Source organism: Anolis carolinensis, chromosome 2, assembly GCF_035594765.1.
Source record: "Anolis carolinensis isolate JA03-04 chromosome 2, rAnoCar3.1.pri, whole genome shotgun sequence".
Classification (NCBI taxonomy): Eukaryota; Metazoa; Chordata; class Lepidosauria; order Squamata; family Dactyloidae; genus Anolis; species Anolis carolinensis.
The window spans coordinates 30528595-30550348 of record NC_085842.1 but is presented as its reverse complement, the minus strand read 5'-3'; the positions used below and the strand labels follow the sequence as shown (position 1 = coordinate 30550348).

Sequence of the window (21754 nt, the reverse complement as noted above, 5' to 3'; positions counted from 1 at the left end):
CGCTTTAGCCTTGCGAACCTTTTCCCTACAGGTTTTGGCTATACGTTTGAATTCTTCTTTGGTGATTTCTCCCCTTTTCCACTTCTTGTGCATGTCACTTTTGAGCTTTAGCTCAGTTAGAAGTTCTTTGGACATCCATTCTGGCTTCTTTGCACTTGTCTTATTTTTCTTCTTTGTTGGCACTGTTTGCATTTGCGCCTTGAGTATTTCACTTTTGAAAAACTCCCATCCATCCTTAACTCCCTTGTTTTTTAATATTGGCGTCCATGGAATGCTGCTCAGTAATTCCTTCATTTTTTGGAAGTGAGCTCTCTTAAAGTCGAGAATGCGTGTTTGACTTGTCTTAGTTTCAGCATTCCTTTGTATTGCAAACTCCAGGAGCACATGGTCACTTGCCCCTAAGGATCCAACCACTTCAACTTTATTGATCAGGTCTTCCACATTTGTTAAGATTAGATCAAGAGTTGCTGATCCTCTTGTTGCCTCTTCTACCTTCTGGACCATAAAATTGTCTGCAAGGCAAGTGAGGAATTTGTTGGACTTTGTACTCTTGGCCGAGTTTGTTTTCCAGCAGATATCGGGATAATTGAAATCTCCCATGACTACTATATCTCTTCTTTGTGCCTGTTTGGTCAGCTGTTGACAGAAGGCTTCATCAAGTCCTTCATCCTGACTCGGAGGTCTGTGGTAGACACCCACAATGAGATCTTTTTGAGTCCCATTTCCCTTGATTCTTATCCAGATGCTTTCAAGCTGGTTTCCTGGACTACAGTCTTGCATTTCTTCTGCAATGTAACTGGTTTTGACATATAAAGCTACTCCCCCTCCTCTCCCCTTTGTTCTATTTCTGTGAAAGAGGTTATAGCCCTCAATGGTTAAATACCAGTGATGGGAGTCGTCCCACCAGGTTTCAGTGATGCCTATGACATCGTATGTGTGGTGCTGTGCTAAGAGTTGGAGTTCATCTTGCTTATTTCCTATGCTCTGAGCATTAGTGTAAAGACATGTAAGCCCCTGTGACCTCCCCTCGAGCTGTTTATTTGGGATTATTGTGCTCTCTGTACTTGGTCCTTGCTGTGTTTGTGCAGCCCTCCGTTTAGCCTTTTGGCGGTTCCCTGTGGTCGTGGGTAATATAGTGTTCGCCAGGCTGTTGTTCCCCTCCCCCAGTGGATCTAGTTTAAAGTGCGCCTGATGAGGTTTGTGAGTCTGTGTGCAAAAAGATGTTTTCCTGCTTGTGTGAGATGCACCCCATCACTTGCCAGTAGGCCATCCTCCTGGAAGAGTAGACCATGGTCAAGGAAGCCGAAATGCTCCTCTTGGCACCATTTTCTGAGCCAGTTATTGACCTGTACTATTTTTCCGGCCCTTGTAGAGCCGTGTCCTACAACGGGGAGGAGGGATGAAAAGATCACATGTACATTATACAGTTTTAGCTTTGTTCCCAGAGCTCGAAAATCATTTGTGATCTTTTGAAAAGTATGCCTAGCGGTGTCATTGGTACATACATGAATCAACATAAGGTGGGGAGGGTGAAGGGGCTTTAGGAGCCTGCTGAGCCTCTGAGTGATATGGTGTATTTTTGCCCCCGGGAGGCAGCATGTTTCTCGAGCCATCCCATCCGGTCTGGAAATGATGGCTTCTGTTCCTCTAAGGAGGGAGTCACCTACTACCAAGACCTGTTTCCTTTGAGGATTGACAGAGTCCCTTTTGTGCAAGACAGTGTGTATGTCCCCTGAAGAGTGTTCCAGTTGAAGTGAATCGTGTGGGTGTAAAGTGTTGCCCTCCTCCTCGACATCCCCAGAGCATTCATCAATGGCAACCTTATTGAAAAGGTAAAAATGATGTCACATCCGTTTGGCAAATGTGAATCTCCATGAACATATGGAGACCACCTTTTGAAAACCACTAGTCAAGAAAAGCATGACCTTGTTAGAAGTCAACTCTTTGAATAAGTGATATTCATAAGCATTCATGTAATGGCACACAGGTAACTCAACTGTTAAACTGAAGAACCATGTCTTTAAACTGCCAAGTATAAAGACATGCCACTACAAAAATATATTTGGTTAGCACAGGATGGTTGTTCCTTTGAAGTTGAAATTGCAGTTGCCCAAAAACATATACACTCTTAGTTAAAATATGTACTCAAATATAAAAAACAATATATTTTGTTTACTCACAAACATCTTGTATTAATTCACCATACAGGCATATTTCTTATTAAAGTTCAGTTATAGATAGGCTATAGCTTCTCTGTGTTGAGTACACAGGATATCATTCTTTATCAATAGTCCGTAGTCTTTAGGTATAGTTGTACTCACTGAAGTCCATAAATCATACTATATGCATTAAAGTCCAAACAGCAACCTGCTTTCATTGAAGACCAAACACATACTGAATACAAAGTAGAGTCCCGAGTCTCAACATGCTCAGTATATTCACATGTCTATAATCTCTCCCACACCATGGGGGGTCAGTCAAACTGGAAAATCAACATACATAGAATACAGGTTAGCAAATAATATACATTAACAAATAAACAGTGAAAGGCTTGGAAGGTTGCTATTTCCAACATTATTGACCACACTGGCTCTGATGCAAGTATCATGGCCTATATTTGGCTGAGGTCGACCCATTCTCTGACATCCTTCTTTCCTTGCACTCCTGCAGCAGCAAAAGAAGAGGCGAGATAAGAAAAAAGACCGGAAGAAAAAGGATTCAGAAGAAGATGAAGAGGAAAACCAGTTGATTGAGAGGCTGAAGAAGCTGTCAGCCCAAGCCAGCGATGAGGAAGATGAAGGTTGGTGATTGAGATTTCAAGGTTTCCTGTACAAAGGGAAGCAATATCGTAGAATCACAGAATTGGAAGTGACCACCAGGGTCAATCCATCCAACCCCCTGCCATTGTTCCCTTCTTCAACTTAGTTGAGTTTTTTCAATATTTTAGGAATCCCATGGCCCACAGACCACATGTGACTTCCTAGGCTATTTCTTTCTGGCCCCTCTCACCCCCTATTTTGCAGGCAATAATTGAGAGAAGGTGAGATTTTCTTCCAAGACAAGGCACAAGACCCCTCCCAAGGTTTTCACCCATTGGTGATGATAAGTTTGTAACCACTTTCTCTCAGAGGGACTGCTGTGCCCTGTGGTAATTCTGGCAAAAAATGAAAAATGGCAGCCTAAGTTGGTTAGCCCTAGTTTAGGGTTTCTAGTTGTCTTAAGATGTGTCACCAGAAAAGCCTTGGATCAGGTTCCCATCAACAATGGCATGTGAAGTGATTCCTTCACACGTGTTACTGGATATGGGAGCAAATAGTACTGTACTGTGCCCTGGAGCAAGCTTCGCTTTTTTAACTGGCTTGACTTTTATCTTACCTCTGATGTTATTTGATAAGTAAATTGTTCTCTCTCGCTTTTGTAGACTGTCAAATGTATCTGCATAATTTTGCCCTTCCCCACAACTCACAAAAATTCTTTGTGGATTCATAAACAAACATATGTAGACGTGTTTCTGCTTCTGAGTAGACTGGCAACTTCCCCTACCCTTTTGCCAGAAATTGGCACCACATTTGGGTCAATTGGCTAAAATTATTTCTTTTCTTTTCAAGCTCTACAGGGACCAACAGGTAATGATGACTCAAGGACTAGTACTGGTCCATGTACCCCCAGTACTAGTAGCACTGGTTTAGGGGACATGTGTTTATGCATATATCCTCCCTGCCCCATCTCTGTGCACTTGAGCACTTTTTAGATGTTTGTATTCAATGCAAAGCTTTGCAAAGGCCTTAATGTAGTATTTGTTTGAATATATTTAGAGAGTTCCATCTAGTCTTTCCATTGAATGTAAAAAAATCTTAAGAGCTGCTGCTAAGTCTGCAGGGATAGTTAAGATCATGTCTACCTGTGTGCACATGTCAGTGACCACTTTTTTAAATGTGATCATAACCTAATCCTCCAAGGAATCCATACTATTGAACATAGCCTCCTCCTGCATTTTTGTTCTCTCAACAACCCTGCATGATAGAATAGGTAGAGAGAATGTGTGTGTAAGTAAGTTTCAAGCCAGCCCCACGCTTTCTTCAAGATTTTAACACGGACGAGGGAACTATGTGTTCCTTCAGATGGTGTTGGACTACAACTTCCAGTGTTCCTCACCATTGGCTAGGCTGCTTAGGATACCTGGGAATTGCAATCCAGCTGCACAATTCTGGATGGTGTATCTATTACACCATGTTGGCTGACAGTTGCCCTACTTTATGTCTACGTATGAACATATGAAGAGGGCAGTGCCATTTTCACTTTTAAGCTTTCATTTTACCCAGTATCACTACTATTGTAGCTGATCATGATTTATTTGTGTCCCTCGCAGTGCCTGTCACTATTAGCAGAGCCGGCAAGAAAAAGAAGGTGAGTTCTTGGCTGTTTTGAATGTTTCTTTGTTGGGAAAGGATGAGTGAAAGAGTACTATGGGATATCCCTCATAGAGAGAAAGAAGTACATCCAGTTAATCAGGCCCCAGAGATGTTCAAAATCTCAGGCAATGAAAACATTTCTAGGATTTTGTAAAATGTAGCCACTCCATTTTTCAGTGAGTGTGGGAGGACATAATGTATTAAATTACGAGTTCTTTCCCAAATATTTTAGAGCGACAAACTTTTTTTCTGAATAGAAATACTGTAAAAGATATTTTAATTATTTCATTTAATTGTGCCACAATCTGTCCTCTTTGCCTGCCCCAGTTTTGTAAATAATTTCTCCCTTCAGGGTGGTACAGTGGTAAAGTTCAAATCCCCACTTGGCAATATAAATGCACAAGGTGAATTGGAGCAAGTCAAACTCACAACTTTAGAGAAAAGCAAAACCCCCTCTGAACAAATCTTGCCAAGAAAACCCTCTTATAGGGTTGCCATAAGTTGGAAATAACCTGAAATCACACTACAACTACAAAAACATCCCATAATCCTTATAGTTGCTGTGATGTGGTTTTAAAGGATTTCTTAGTTGTGAATTTGAGGCAAGAGTTCCTTCCTTTTAGGTCTAGAAGCCACTGAAATATCTCTTCCAGTTCCCTGGTTATTGGTAGCAGAGTGATTGACCCAGGCTTAACATGAGAGATTCTCTAACTCAAAGGTTCATTTCCTCTTAACTTCTTTTTGCAAAATATTAAAGAACAATGATAAGGTGGAAAAATCATTAATGCTTTTCTTGTTGATGATAGCTGTCTTTAGATGTTATAAGGATTAGCAAATTTTATGTCATATAAATGTTCTTGTTGCTGTTGTTTAGGGAGGAAATGTGTTCGCTGCATTGAGCCAGGAACAGGAACAGAGTGAGGAGGAAGAAGAGGAGGAGGAGGAGGAAGAAGAAGAAGAACCTCCCAAACCAATTAAACCTGACAAGAATAAGATCAACAAGGTTAGTTTCTATCTGCAGTTTGGAAAAGGGTAATTTAGAGCGGAAGCAGTGAGTTCGATATTTGTGGAGAACTGGGTTGGCAAGGTATCCTTGTATGCTAAATGGTTAGATTTCGTGATTCCACTTTAACTGCCAATACTGCATCCTGTGAAATCCTGGAGTCTGTTGCTTGGTGAGATCTTAGATCTCTCTGGCTGAAATTTCTAAATAGCTTCCCAGGATTATGGAGGATCCTGCCATGGCAGTTAAAATGGAATCATAATTCTATAACTGTGTAATGTGAAGCAACCCAAGTGATGAGCTTACAAATTAAAATTTGGAAATTTAACACTGGGGAATGTTGAACATAGTGTGAAGGGTCTGTTTTTTAAAAGTGTTTTTCCCCCAGTACATTTGTTTGTAGGCAGAAGGTTTTTAAATGCCTGAAATAAAGGCTGGTTAAAATTTCTGAATAATGGAGTTGCATGGTTGTATTGGGATCTCACTGATATCTTTAAGGTCTCTGTATAGTTACAGTACAGTCTCACTTATCCAACATTCGCTTATCCAACATTCTGGATTATCCTTTTAGTAGTTAATGTTTTTGTAGTCAATCTTTTCAATACATTATGATGTTTTGGTGCTAAATGCATAAATACAGTAATTACTACATAACATCGCTGTGTATTGAATTGCTTTTTCTGTCAAATGTGTTGTAAAACATGATGTTTTGGTGCTTAATTTGTAAAATCATAATGTAATTTGATGTTTAATAGGCTTTTCCTCAATCCCTCCTTATTATCCAACATATTCGCTTATCCAAAGTTCTGCCAGCCCGTTTATGTTGGATAAGTGAGATTTTACTGTACTTCTCTCCCCCCCCCCCAAGCAAAAAAGAAGTGAGTTTAAAAAAAAAACAACCCTCACTTTTGCACAAAAAAACAAGGTGAGTTGTGCTTTTACATTACAGAACTGTGTTAGTATGGTATCCACTGGATAATGGTATGGGGATACCAAGTCACCTTGTCTGTCTCCTGAGGAATCCGTATAACGACCAAGTAGCCACAGTAAGAACAGACCACTGAACAACAGACTGGTTCAAGGTTGGGAAAGGAGTGCGGCAGGGCTGTATTCTTTCACCGTACCTATTCAACTTGTACGCAGAACACATCATGTGACATGCGGGGCTTGACGAATCCAAGGCTGGAGTTAAAATTGTTTGAAGAAACATTAACAGCCTTAGATATGCAGATGTCACCACTTTGATGGATACCACTTTAACCCATTGAGGCCCCGGTGGGACAGTGGGTTAACCCCTTGTGCTGGCAGGATTGCTGACTGACAGGTCGGCGGTTCAAATCCGGGGAGAACAGGTGAGCTCTCCCTGTCAGCTTCAGCTCCCTATGCAGGGGCATGAGAGAAGCCTCCCACAGGATGGTAAAACATCAAATATCCAGGTGTCCCCTGGGCAACACATACGGCCAATTCTCTCACACCAGAAGCAACTTGTAGTTTTTCAAGTTGCTCCTGGCACACACAAAAACAAAACAAAAAAGCACTTTGATGGCTGAAAGCAAGGAGGAACTGAGGAGTCTTAATAGCTAAGGTGAAAGAAGAAAGGGCAAAATCTGGTTGCTATTAAACAAAAAAAAACCAGAATTATGACAACCAGACTGATTGATAACTGGCAAATAGAGGGAGAAAACGTGGAGGCAGTGACAGACTTTGTATTTGTAGGCATGAAGATGACTGCCAACGCAGACTGCAGCCAGGAAATCAGAAGAAGATTACTTCTTGGGAGGAGAGCAATGACCAATCTCAATAAAATAGTGAAGAGCAGAGACATCACACTGGCAAGGAAGGTCCACATAGTTAAATCAATGGTATTCCCCATAGTAACCTATGGATGTGAGAATTGGACTCTAAGGAAGGCTGAGTGAAGGAAGATAGACTTGAACTTGCTGTTAGAGGAAAATTCTGAGAGTGCCTTGGACCACAAGAAGATTCAACTAGTCCATACTCCAGAAAATAACGCCTGCTGGAGGGAAGGATATTAGAGGCAAAGGTGAAGTCCTTTGGCCACATAATGAGAAGACAGGAAAGCTTGGAGAAGGCAATGATGCTGGGGAAAATGGAAGGAATAAGGAAAAGGGGCCGACCAAGGGCAAGATGGATGGATGGTATCCTTGAAGTGTCTGGTTTGATCTTGAAGAAGCTGGGGGTGGCCATGGTGCTTTGGCGTGGGCTGGTCCATGAGATCATGAAGAGTTGGAAGCGACTGAACAAATAACACCGAACATGGTTCCATTTTCATGGCCATTGATCTGTCAGTTCCACGTGGGAGCTGGGATATAGTAACATCTGCAAGGCTGCAGTTTGTTCGGTTTAGTGAGGAGAGAGGATTTGAATTCACAAGATACAAGGCTTGTGGATATGATGTCTGGCTTTAAAAAGTCCTTTAACCTTTCCCCAACCTCAGAGCCACAAGAGCTGCTGGGTTGCAATTCCCATTATTCCCAGTTTGCATAGTGGATGATCAAAAGGGATGAGAGTTGACATTTAATAACATCTGGGGACCCAAACTGGGAGAAAATTAAAGAGCACTAGCCACTATGTACAAAAATTATAGTTGGCCTTCAATATCCATGGCCCTTTGAAGGCAACCATAAGGCTCATGTGGCTTTCCTTGAGTTTGACACCCATGATCTGTAGCTATTGCCATTTGACACCACTTGAGTCACCATGGCTTAATGGTAAAGAATCTTGGGATTTGTAGTTTAGTGAGACATCAGCACTCTTTGGCAGAGAAAGCTAAAGACTTTGAAAAACTACAACTACCATAATTCCATGGCATTGAGCCATGGCAGTTAAAGTGATGTCAAACTGCATTCATTCTACAATGTAGATACACCCCTAGGGAAAGGTACTATGCTGGCAACTATGAAGCTTACTTCAACACTGCTAGTGGGGTTGATCATTCACAATGTCTGTGCAGACAGGCAAATTTGGGGATCCCTGGACATGCAGCTCTGCTGACAAACAGTGGGAAACAGTCTCAGGAGGAAGATTCAAGGGACTGGGTGCTTCTCCATACTATCTGTCTCAGGAGTTGGTTGCCTGACTGTCTGTTGTCTCCCAAAAGACAGTGGATTAGTACCTAGTACGGTGTAGCCAATTAACACAGGGTTAGAAGATGAAAAATGAAGACTTTATTCACAGCCTGCACAGAAAGGGGTGCTCGGCAATCATTCGCAACGGAAGCATACACATTCATCAATTTCCAAGTCTTCCTTTGAAAGCATTCTAACTAACAGTGTGTTACTACTTCTCTGCCATCTGCCCTGGGCATTCTTTTATTGCTCACTTTTTGCTCACCCAAGAGTTTCTTTGCTCATTTCTAAATTTCTATAGCTAGACACTATGTCTAAAATGATCAAGCACTTTCCAAAGAACTATGGCTGCATTCCCAGAACAAAACAATAGAAGCACTCAACAAAGCATAGCTTCAAGCCATTACAAGGTCCATGCGGCTGAGTCAGACAACTGCAGTATAAGGCACAGCATGCTTAGATTTCTTATTACACTGAAAATTGGCCAAAGGCAGTAATAATTCCTAATGGTGGAGCTGTTTCTGATTGTAGAAAGTGGATTTCCTTGATTCAGAAGATTGGGGTTTTCCAGTAGGCAAATGACTGTTGCTGGCCTGGTTGAGGTGAATTTGACATTCCTAGGCACTTACAGCAAGCTTTTTTTTGGTACCAGGTCTTTTCAACACTGCAAAATATTTCAGGTCCTTAAATGGGAGGTGCAGATTTGATGGGATGTTTCTAGTCTTGACAGACAGGCTTTTGTTCTTCAGGCATTTTTGAAACTGGGTAGTTGTGCATTTTCCAGGCTGTATGGCTGTGTTCCAGAAGCATTCTCTCTTGACGTTTTACCCACATCTATGGCAGGCATCCTCAGAGGTTGTAAGGTATTTTGGAAATTAAGTCAGTGAGGTTTATATATCTGTGAAAGGTCCAGGGTGGGAGAAAGAATTCTTGTCTATTGGAGGCAAGTGCAAATGTTGCAATTAATCACCTTGATTAGCACTGAAAAACCTTGCAGCTACAAAGCCTGGCTGATTCCTGCCTGGGAGAATCCTTTGTAGAGAGGTATTAGCTGGCCCTGATTGTTTCATGTCTGGAATTCCCCTGTTTTTAGAGTGTTGTTCTTTATTTACTGTCCTGATTTTAGAGTTTTTTAAAAATACTTGTAGCCAAATTTTATTTGAGAACACAGAAATGCTAGACCACTCTAACAACCCCTCTGTTAGACTACACAGACAAGCCATTCAAATCCACAAACATGGACAATTTCAACAGAAAAGAGGAAACCATGAAAACGAACAGAATCTGAATATCAGAATTTTTTTAAGGCTAAAACCAGGACAGTAAATAAAGAACAACACTCTGAAAACAAGGGAAATTCCAGACATGAAACAATCAGGGCCAGCTAACACCTCCCAACAAAGGATTCCCTTGGGCAGGACACAGCCAGACTTTGAAGCTGCAAGGCTTTTCGATGCTAATCAAGGTGATTAATTGCAGTAGTCACACTTGCCTCCAACAGTCAAGAGTTCTTTCTCCCACCCTGGACCTTCCACAGATATATAAACCTCACTGACATAGTTTTCAGCAAACCTCATAACCTCTGAGGATGTCTACCATAGATGTGGGCAAAACATCAGAAGAGAATGATTCTGGAACATGGCCATACAGCCTGAAAAACTCATAGCAATCCAGTGATTCTGGCTATGAAAGCCTTCAACAACACATTTTTGAAACTGGTTTGGTGGTATCCTAAATGAAGGTGCTTTGGGTTCCCTTCTCTCCCCCCCCCTTCAACGTTTTTATAGAAACGTAGAAAAAGCAAGGAATTATGATCCTTGTACTAAAACAAACCTTTACTTTTTTAGGCAGCATCCGATGATGAAGAGGAGAGGAAGCCTGACAAAAAAGGGTCCAAAGCCAAACAGAAGGTCAGTCTGTTCCTGTGTTGGATGACAACATTTCAAGCAAGGCAGCAGATTAGGAAAGGGATCTGTGGATCATCTAGTCTTAACTGTTCTCATCATTTGGGCAGAACTCACTGATACATATTGGTTTGGGAGATAGTAACAGCAGCAGCATACATAAATTAAACAAAACCTACAGTGGAATCATTGACAGGAAAAACTTGAAGGAGGGACAAAAATCATTGGTATTACACATGTGCTTCACATATTATTGTTGCTGTTCTCTTTATTTATATCCTGCTTTCCCTCCATAATTGACAGTCAGAGTTAGAAATTAAAATAATACTGTATACAGTTGGCACTCCATTTTCAGAGGGTTAGGAGTGCAGGACTTCCATGAAAGTAGAAAACCTACAAATTAAAAATATTGTGGGTATTTTTTTTCCTTGAGAAAACACCTCTCTACAACACCTCTCTTTAGATCCTCTTGCTTGACTCTCAGGGCAATGGTTTTTAACCAGGAATGTTTCAATACTCTTTATATTTAATCCTGTTTAATGTTTGCATATTTGTATATTTTAAATTGTATTCTGTTGCTTTAATGTTAAGGCGCTTTGAGTCTTCTTTGGGAGAGATAAAGCAGGGTATAAATATAATCATCATCATCATCATCATCATCATCTCTACTGGAGGTTGATTGTAGAATTTATCTGGCAGACCTAAAAATGTCTAGAAAAGAGTTCTCTCTAGGAATATCTATGTTTCTCCAGAACTAAACCTTAAGTTAAAACCTTCATAATTTCGAATAGGTTCTGAGTCCCCCTCGGAGTTGTAATAGAGTGGGGTAAATATACAATAAATAAATAAATGGGCAAGATGCTGATATTTCAGGTTCAGGACTGAAATGTGCTCCCACCTTTCCTTACAAACTTCAGGAAAAAAATTATTCCGCAGTAGATTTTTTTCATTGCTGAATCATTCTTAATAGACAGTCTTGATACTTGCTTTGTTTATGATGGAAAAGGATCAAGTATAGATTCGTTGCTTTTCAGGAAGAAAATGAAGAAGAGGCAAGGAAAAGCAAGAAAAACGAAAAGAACAAAGGAAAACAGCAGGTCTAGTGTTTGAATTTTTTCTTATTAATGGATGTCCAGGTTTTCATCTTTGTTTTATTTTCATTTTGTAATTAAGAATGCCACCCTCCAACAGCAGTAACAATTTTCCTGGCAGTTAAAATAATCCTATCCTACCTGTTCAGATTAGCACTTTATATTGTATTCCCCTTTTACATACGGAGATCGAGACATAGAGCATGCTTTCTGTTCCAAACAGACAGGAATATGCATCTCTGGACCTTTTGGAATCTTTCTCTTCAAAATCCACATTTGAATTCTCTTGCTCTGGAATAACTATGCACATCAAATTAGAATACGTACATCTTCAGAGCAAAAGGGATATATGGTTTAGAAAGGAACGAAGCAATTGGCAGAAGCAATTGTCTTATAGTAACTCTAAGGCAACCCTATCACAGGGTATTCTTGGCATGTCTTGTTCAGAGGAACTTTGCTTGTGTGTTCCTCTGAGGCTGAGAGAGTCTGACTTACCCAAAGCCACCCAGTAGGTTTTGTTATCCAGAGTCATAGTCCAGAGCTCAAACCACGAACTCACACTGGCCACTAGTTATGTTTGAAAATATCAGACAGTTTACTCTCAACATCAAATCTTCATATTTTGCTGGCCTCCTTTCTGGTGCGCTCAAGAATCAGTAGAGAACAAAAAGACACCCCCCCCCCCCAATCAGCTTATTCAAGCTTCTCTGTCTGGCTCTATGTGTCTCTATAAATGTTCTCTATCTATTCTTTCATTTTTTTCAGAAAGGAGGCTCTGCCATTTTGGCTCAAAGCGATGAGGAGGAAGCCAGCGAAGAAATGAAGAAGTCCAAGGACAAATCTAAGGTACGGGGAGGAAAAATCCACAATCCTACAGCATATCAGAAAGTGTCATAAGCATAGACAAGGGAGATACTGATTTGGGTTATATGGCTAGTTAAAATGGCGCAGGTAAAATAGAGCTTGAAAGTGACAATTCAAAAGTAAAGTAAGTGCTGTATATACTTGTGTTTAAGTTGACCTTATGTAAATTGAGGGCAGTCGATAGTCCTTTGAGCGGAAGTGCCAAGTCCTTTCTAGACTTTCAAAAAGTCTAGAAGCTACCCTGTAATGGAAAGTAGAGGGAAGAAGTACTTCTTTTAAAGGTCTCCCAGGATGGAAAAAAAATCTTGCCTTTTTTAATTATTCAAAGAAGGTAATGGTTCCTTTTTTAAATGAGGGTTAAGATACAATAATTACATTGATCCATAGTAATTGCTTCTGTGATTGTATCCAGATTTGGATCGTTTTTGACTAACATTTCTAGACTTATAATTGAATATGTACAAAAAATGGAACTTGGTTCATTTTGGGGGAAATGATGCTTCATTGTTCAGAAGTCATTTCATGGGTAGAAACATGGGCCTTGTACTCTGTAACTATGAAAGTGTCCTCTGGAACTAAGATGAAATGTGCAAGTGATAAACTCAGCCTTGTTGTCTTAGCAGACAAATATTATTTGTTCTTTTCTATCCTGCTTTTTTCCCATGGGTGGGATTCAAAGCAGCGTATAAAAGTTTAAAAACACAAATATATGCATCAATACAAAAAATACATAAGCAACTAAAACATCATACGCCAATTTAAAGAAATAACCCAATTTGAATGTCCCATATACAACAATTAATACCTTACAACAAATACCATTAAAAATTTCTCTAACCTCTGGCCATTGAGGTTATTTGTAAAAATAAGTTATACAACTCCTAAGACACTACATTTTCATAAGGCCATGTCACAGTTGCTGGGACCAGTAAAGCATTCAGAGGTAGATATTACCAGCAGCTATCTGGAATTGCCTCTTATCATTCATTTGGGAAAGCCTGGCTCCACAAAAATGTTTTAATTTGAGATTGAAAGGCCAGTAAGGAGAGGGGCCGTCATACCTCTAGGAAGGGAGTTCCAGAGCTGCAGGGCCACCACCGAAAAGGCCCACTCTCTCGTTCCCACCCAATCGCGCTTGTGATGGTGGTGGGACCAAGAGAAGGGCCTCTCCTGATGATCTTAGGGCTCGAATGGGTTGATAGGAGGAGATATGGTCCCTCAAGTAGGCTGGGCCCAAACCGTTTAGGGCTTCATAGGCTAAAGCCAGCACCTTGAATTGTGCCAGGAAACAAACCAGAAGCCACTGTAGCTGCTTCAGGAGTGGAATAGTTCTTTCTCTATATCCTGTTCCCGTAAGCAGTCTAGCAGTTGATGTTTGGACCAGTTGAAGTTTCTGAATGCTCTTCTGGGGCAGCCCCACGTAGAACACATTACAGTAATCTAATCTGGATATGACTAAGGTATGTACTACCATGGCCAGATTGGACTTTTCAAGGTATGGGTGCAAGCTTTAACTGTGCGAAGGCCTCCCGGCCAGCGCCAACACCTGGGCCCCCCAAAGTCAGCGCTGAATGACAAGCAAATTAGTGATTTCATGAAGGAGACTTCTCCATATGTCTTCGGCAAGTCTGACTATCAAGGAAGGAAAGCATTCCCTCACTTTTCTTACCCCTCTTTGCCAACATGCTTGATATCTTGGATTTCTGTACTAGACGGGTATCCAACTTTTCCTCTATGTCCAGGATGGAAGCCCTTGATTCTGTGTCCTTAGTAGGCTATTAGTTTTTGCAAAGCTAAATTGGTCAATCTTAAACTTGGGATTTGACAACTTTGTTTGTTTTCTAGACTATAACCAAACCAGTTGCTCAGCCTGATGAAGTTGCAAAAAAGCCAAAAGGGAAAAAGAATCAGCCAGCCAAGGTAAGGAAGTCTGAACTTATTTCTTCTCAGTGGTAGTACCAACTGCAAAGCCCAAGGTTGGGAAGTGCCATATAGTAGGCCTTGGTGTCTAATTTGAGAAGGGACAAGGTGTCTGGCCAGAAGAGAGATGAGGTTTCATTGTTTGCTATTTGTTGCTATCAAAGCAAAGCAATCACTGCCTATTTCAGACCCCGATTTTATAAATACGTTGTGATTTGCCACTAATAAGTACTGATTCAAATACAGTAGAGTCTTGCTTATCCAACATAAATGGGCCGGCAGAATGTTGGATCAGCGAAAATGTTGGATAAGGAGGGATTAAGGAAAGGCCTATTAAACATCAAATTATGTTATGATTTTACAAATTAACCCCCCAAATATCTTGTTTTACAACAAATCGACAGAAAACACAGTTCAATACACAGTAATGTTACGTAATAATTACTGGATTTATTAATTTAGCACCAAAACATCACAATGTATTGAAAACATTGACTACAAAAACATTGACTACTAAAAGGCAAACTGAGTTGGATAATAATAATAATAACAACAACAACAACTTTATTTTTATACCCCGCCCCATCTCCCCGGAGGGACTCGGGGCGGCTTACATGGGGCCTTGCCCGATACAACAATATAATAACAATAACAAAACAATAACACAATTAATACAGAACGTTGGATAAGCAAAGGTTGGATAAGAGAGACTCTACGGTATAAGGATCTCCTCATTTACATCATCATTAAATTCTATGTGCAGTGTATATAATTGTTACTGGCTAAACCCAGTTGTTAGTCCCACTGAATGTACTCTTACAGAAATACAGTGGAGTCTCACTTATCTAACACTCACTTATCCAACATTCTGGATTATCCAACATATTTTTGTAGTAAATTATTTCAAAACATCGTGATATTTTGGTGCTAAATTCATAAATACAGTAATTACTACATAGCATTACTGCATATTGAACTACTTTTTCTGTCAAATTTGTTGTATAACATGATGTTTTGGTGCTTAATTTGTAATATCATAATCTAATTTGATGTTTAATAGGCTCTTCCTTATTATCCAACATATTCACATATCCAACGTTCTGCCAGCCCGTTTATGTTGGATAAGTGAGACTCTACTGTAAATTGAATTTACAGTAGAGTTAATTCACCAAATTTCCATTCATATTGGTTCTAAGTAGCCTCTCCTCATTTTAGTACACATATATATTCTGTAATATTTTAACCATCCTTGAAATTTTCTGTTTTTTCATTAATTAAGTTTTCTCCAGTTAGTATGCTATTCCTTTTTCATTTAGGGACTGTCAGAACTTAAAATGCATACAAATAAAAATAGAAATATTTTAGAAATTTAAAAAATTAAAATCCAATAGGATTTTCGTTTACCTCCCCTTTCCAGGCTTTGTGTACACATTGGTTCATATGGGTTTGTAGTCTAGGAAGGCAGCACCATCTTTAAAAGAACATAATGAAAAGAGTGGGAAGAAATTTTCAGAACCAGATAAGTTGCAGGATGTATCAGGTAAAGATTATAGCCTGAGTGAAAAATATGGCCTCCCAGATGTTGCCAGACTGTGACTACTAGCAGTCTTAATTAATGTAGCTAATGGTGGAGGATGATGAGAGTGCAAAAACAGCTGTGAATTTTGGTCTTTGGTTACACCAAGCATGGGCAACCTTCGGCCATCCAGGTGTTTTGGACTTCAACTCTCACAATTACTAACAGCCTACAGGCTTTTAGGAATTCTGGGAGTTGAAGTCCAAAACACTTGGCGGGCCGAAGTTTGCCCATGCCTGGGTTACAACTGTGCTACCTTCTGATGGTTTTGTCCACAACAAGATTGAGATGGATTGCAGAATCCATCTCCCAGAGGTTTCCCATGTCTCCAAAGAGCTTTCAGCAGTGTAAACCCTGGAACATCCTATGTGCTTACCTTCTTGTTCCTTGTATTCCACAGAACATGTTTGCTGCTCTGGAGAATGAGGAGATGGATGATGAAGAGGAAGACGAGGAAGACGATGACGAAGAGGTGGCATCCACTAAAGGCAAAGGGAAGTCCAAACAGAACAGTCAGCCGGTAAGGCACCTTTGTCCTGATGATATTCGTTTGCAATTCATCACCTCAGTTTGACTTTCTCACATTATATCCAGATATGAGAGCCCTGAGCAACAACCCTGACCTCCAGGCCTCACCAGATGTGTGTAGTAGGGGTGTGCAAAAAACCATTACTCCTCATAAGTTGTATCAGATTAAATTTGTGCATACAAATCAGTATTAGAAACATGCAGGAAAGGTGGGGGGATTTCGAAATTGAAACACCCACCAATAATTTTCATTAAGATTCTGTAATATTCTGATACCACCCAATGTCAGTTTAATTTTCAGTATAAGCATTAAGCAACTTTGGTAAAACCAAGAGAACATAAAGTGCTTTAAAATCAATACATTTTCTTTGATCTGATTGCCATAAGGAAGGCACTGGGGGCAGGACCAAAGTTAATGGGCGGAACACAGCATTCTTAAAATGTAGTTTGGAAATGTGAGCCCCCCTTGGCAGAGAATGCAAAAGGCCCCGCCCTAAACTACATTTCCCAGAATGCAGTGCTTCGCATCTGAAGGGCTACTACAGCCCAGTCGTTTAGAGTCAGTCTAATAATAAATAAAATTATTGAATTTGCATAGTAAGTAAATAATAGTATAAATCTGTGCTAAGTTGAAGTTACGTAGTCGTGTGTCATGATACACAGGCATTCAATGTGATTGCTGTCATCGAATTTTGGGAGATACATTGTTTTTGTCTAAACTTTTAAAAAATCCCCCAAAATCTGTAGATGCGTACATCTTTCTGAAACTTCTGGGGATGGATGCCCTGGTTATCTTGTGCATTGTATATATAGCTCTTGTAGTTTTTTAAAATGTTGTTTATAATAACTTTGAAAATTCCCCAAAACTCCGTGTATAAGTGAAACGTTCTGAAATTTGGTTGGCTAACAGTGGTAAATGTATTCTACCACTGTAACAGGTTTCACTCCAATTGCTATAAAAATGAGGGTGAAAGGAGCCCCTGAAGTTTCCCCAATTATAGTAATTAAAGGGATGTAAGAAATTTCATTACTTTCGTTATAGTAGCAAATTTTTCATAAGCCATACTTTAGAAACAAAGCGCCAGCACCTCCAGTTTTCTAATGACCTTTGAACCATTTTAATGGATTGCACATCCCTAGTATATAGGCATATCCTAATGCCTTTATTAATCCCTTTGTTCTATATTGAAAGAAAAGAGTGAGGTGCACAAACCACTCTGCTTTGTGTTCGATGCATTCTGGCCTTGATGATGCTGAGCCTTTCCTTTCCTCACTTCTCTGTGAAGAATACCATGGGAAGCAGAGGAGAGAAGAGAAAGTGGACTGGGGAGAGGCATGAGCTGTTGGCTTTTCAACCCTTGTGGGGTATTGAAAAGGGAAACATGTTCCCCAAGTGCTCAGTGGATGCCTGTCTTTATTTTAGAAAGAGCCCAACTAGTTTGGCTTTGTATATATTTCAAGAGCTGCATAAAAATAAATGTAAGATTAAAAGGACAACACCTAATCAACCAAAACATACTGGGTTTGGGCCTGGGCCCTGTTATTCGGAAGACTGATGCAACTCCCTCAGGCAACAGAGACTATGGGACAGGAACAGACAGAGCTTCGTGAGTCATGTGGCCCATCATTGCAACCCTAAGGGAAAATGCTGTACTTGGTTATAGCTGGAGGATTCTCTCACTTGGCCAGGATTGTTGACCAGTCCAGTGGATATCTCTTTGTTGAAGAGGAGGACATATTTTTATTTTTGTGTTTCACATGTGGGCCTTGAGTGTCAAATGCAAAGTCCACAGTCCTAATCTGGTCTTCCAGGTCATTTTATGTGGCCTGTGAGGCATTCAGTGCCAGAGCAACATAGTTACATTTATACAGTCTTGCCATTATAAATGGCCCTATTGAAGGCAACCATAAGGTTGATGTGGCCCTTGGTGAAAATGAAATGCCTTAGGTTGGTCCTGGGTCAGATAAATTGTTATGGAGGTACATGATACGGAATGAATGTGGAGGAATTTCTTGAAACTGTAGGAAACACATTTTCTTTTCCTGCCTTGGTTCATGTACTAACACAAACTGACTTTGTGTGAATCCCATAGCCATCGGAGGATGAAGAAGAGGAGGGGGAGAAGAAGGAGGATGACCCCTATGCGAACCTCAGTAAAAAGGAAAAGAAGAAACTCAAGAAGCAGGTTAGATCTGTGCTGTGAATTTGGTGAATCCCCTTAGTCCAGAAACTTATTTCTGCTGTGTGGTATTGAAGCTCATAAATTTCCCTTATTTTTTTCTTGATGGTGGTCATATTGTTGACTCCTTTTGTGTTTCCAGGTTTCTCTAATTTCTGGGCATTGTAGGCCAAAAAATCTGGGGACCCCAGGTTGAGAACCACTGGTTTAGATCATAATATTTATTTAACGTCTACAATCAACATCAAAGCAAAAACATTTTAAAAATGCAATAAATGCATACATAAACTTGCGCCACTATTTCTACCCTATTTTACCCTACCCTGTATATTAACTACTAGCACTAACATTAACAAAAAATAATAATACATGTGTTGTCTACCTCACAACCTCTGAGGATGCCTGCCATAGATGTGGGCAAAACGTCAGGAAATAATGCTTCTGGAATATGGCCATACAGCCTGGAAAATTCACAGAAACCCAAAAAGAATACATACTAAAAAGAAAACTAAATTTAAATTGATTCCCAACTTTCCTATAAATATAGCAAATCCTACTTCCTATATAGGCATAAAATGCCTTACCTACTACTAATTCTCAAACCTGATAATTACATAAAAACAATTAATGGCTCTCAATCTTTTGTACAACTGCATGATGAATTTTCTTTTATCAAAGTAGATAATTTATTCATTGCAACCGATTTCTACATTTTCATCATCCACTTATCCTGAGAGGATACATCCATATTCAGAAGATAACTTGAGTTTTAAATGATAGTTTATATAACTGTTTTTTAAATATTTTAATAATGTCTTTTTGCCAATAGTTTGTTTAATCTTGTTGTGAGCCATCTTGGTTCCCATACTTTGAGAAAGACAGGTGTGAGTTATCTGTCTGAATATCTCCAAATCTGTAGGTTTAAGAGGCAGGAAAGAGATGTTGGTGAGAAACATGATGCATGAAGTGTACCTAATTAAAATGCCTAGGTTTGTATCAGTAGCAAAATCCACAATGAGTAAATATTGTGCTAGATAAAGAAAAGCAGATGAATGACAGCAGACAAAGGATAGCAGGAAAAAGAAAATGGGTTTTCTTGAATTGGTTGATATGTCACAGTCAGGCTTCTGTTTGCTTCCACAGCAAGAGTTTGAGCGGCAGGTGGCCTCCCTGAAAGCAGCCAGTGCAGCAGAGAATGATTTTTCAGTGTCACAGGCTGAACTCTCCTCGCGTCAGGCCATGCTGGAAAATGCCTCCGACATTAAGGTACCACGATCTCCCTCCATGCCTTCCATTTTGCTCCTCTAAACTGACATTGTCTGAATTAATTCAAGTCTTTTGTTCTGTCCTTTTTATGGTTTATGTTTAGCTTGTTTTTGTAAGCCACTCCAAGCCCTGGGAGAGTGTTTTTAAGATGTTTTTTTAAAAAGATATTTTAAAGATGCTTTTATATTGTTAGATTTTAGCCTTTCTTGTAAGCCGCCCCAAGCCCTAGAGGAGTGGCGGCATATACGTTTAAATGATAAATAAATAAATAAATCTCATTTCATTCTCACTTTGGGTGTACAACTAAGGAGAAAAGTGAAACAATCTTGGGAATGAGCTATTGCTCAGAGTAAGCAGTTCACATGTGCAAGTTTTTAGGTCCAATTCAGCAATGTTAATCAGAGAGGTTATGAGAGACTCTGAGAGCTTCAAAACTAGCTCCCTTGATTATCGGATACAATCTTCCTAGAGCCATATTTTCTACTCTGATTGGAATGAATTCTCCAGGGGTTCAGGAAAGAGAAGTTTCATATTCAATCTCAAGATAGCAGGGAACTATGTGACAGTGAAACAGTGAAAGTGATAAAATAAGGTATCAAAATTACATAGATGAAGTAGCAGAATTAAGAAGCGATGCAGTCACTTATAAACAAGAGAAAATTTCTAATATTCTATACCTTCTATTGCAGCTGGAGAAGTTCAGCATCTCAGCTCATGGCAAAGAGCTGTTTGTCAACGCAGACTTATATATTGTGGCTGGACGACGATATGGTCTAGTGGGGCCAAATGGGTAAGATCTAATGATGGGGATGTGAAGGTCCACTTCTTTGTTGACTCACTCAAAATGTTATTAGTTCCAACATCAGGGCAGAAGATAGGTGTTTCAGGGGGATGTTGATATTTTTACTGTTTGTGTGAACATCCATGCCATTGTATTCCCAATTTCTGTGTATGAATATAAAAAGTTGCCAATGAAAAAGGAGGAAAAAATAGAGATTTAATTCATTTGAAATAGGATGGTAGAATAAAGTTTTCCTGATACCACTAACTGCCATAAAGACAGATGAATGGATCCCAAAGCAGATTAAGTCAGAACTATTTCTAGAAACCAAAAAGACGAAACTGATGGTATCATACTTTGAACATATAATGAGATGACACAAATACATTCATTATAAAGATCGTAATACTCAGCAAAGCAGAATGCAGTAGGAAAAGAGGGAAACGTCACTACAGTTGGATCAAATTAATAAAGGAAGCCAGAACAGTTGCCAATTGAGGTGTCTCATTTAATGGGTTGCCATAAAGCACAGCTTGCTTGAGAGTAAATATTAACACATTTTTCCATGAAATACTTCCGCTCCTAAAATTTATGACCATTAGACAATCTGGCTAGAGCTTCTGGGAGTTGGATTCCCAAACATCTGGAGAGCCTCAGCTGTCCAGGCCTGTTGTATGTGCACCACCACTGAAAAAATCCCCTCCTGTTTCTTTTCAGGAAAGGCAAGACCACTTTGTTGAAGCATATTGCCAACCGGGCCCTGAGCATCCCTCCCAACATTGATGTATTGCTTTGTGAACAAGGTAAAGTAGTGGTGGTGTAGGATGGAATTTTTATTTTTGTTGGTGGTGTTATTATTATTATTTTGTATATGCCACTATTCTCTTAACACAGACAAACAGTGCTAAAACAATGCAATATAAAATATACAACTAAAAGACTATAAATTAGACCAAACATTATTCAAAAGTAAACAGTTAAAACTATTAAAATCTATTTAAAATACATAAAACAACCCATGCCAACCCTGACTCAGTTTTCAAAACTTCTTTAATTTACTTTATACTTAGAAGACCCTGTGGCCTATTGTTATCAGTACTGCCTGTCCTGATTGGCAGCCCCTGTTTCACATCTTTGCTG

The 21754-nt window shown here is 39.8% G+C and overlaps 1 protein-coding gene across 1 annotated transcript in view; it reads left to right on the top strand.

Annotated features, from left to right (window-relative positions):
• abcf1 (ATP binding cassette subfamily F member 1) overlaps positions 1-21754 on the top strand; it is a 54817-nt gene that overhangs the window by 11077 nt on the left and 21986 nt on the right. The window contains exons 4-15 of the mRNA XM_062969583.1: positions 2671-2800; positions 4370-4407; positions 5287-5415; positions 10352-10414; positions 11443-11505; positions 12265-12345; positions 14209-14283; positions 16260-16379; positions 18481-18573; positions 19711-19833; positions 20523-20623; positions 21332-21417. Coding sequence (XP_062825653.1) covers positions 2671-2800; positions 4370-4407; positions 5287-5415; positions 10352-10414; positions 11443-11505; positions 12265-12345; positions 14209-14283; positions 16260-16379; positions 18481-18573; positions 19711-19833; positions 20523-20623; positions 21332-21417 — 1102 coding nt within the window. The remainder of the gene's footprint in view (positions 1-2670; positions 2801-4369; positions 4408-5286; positions 5416-10351; positions 10415-11442; positions 11506-12264; positions 12346-14208; positions 14284-16259; positions 16380-18480; positions 18574-19710; positions 19834-20522; positions 20624-21331; positions 21418-21754) is intronic.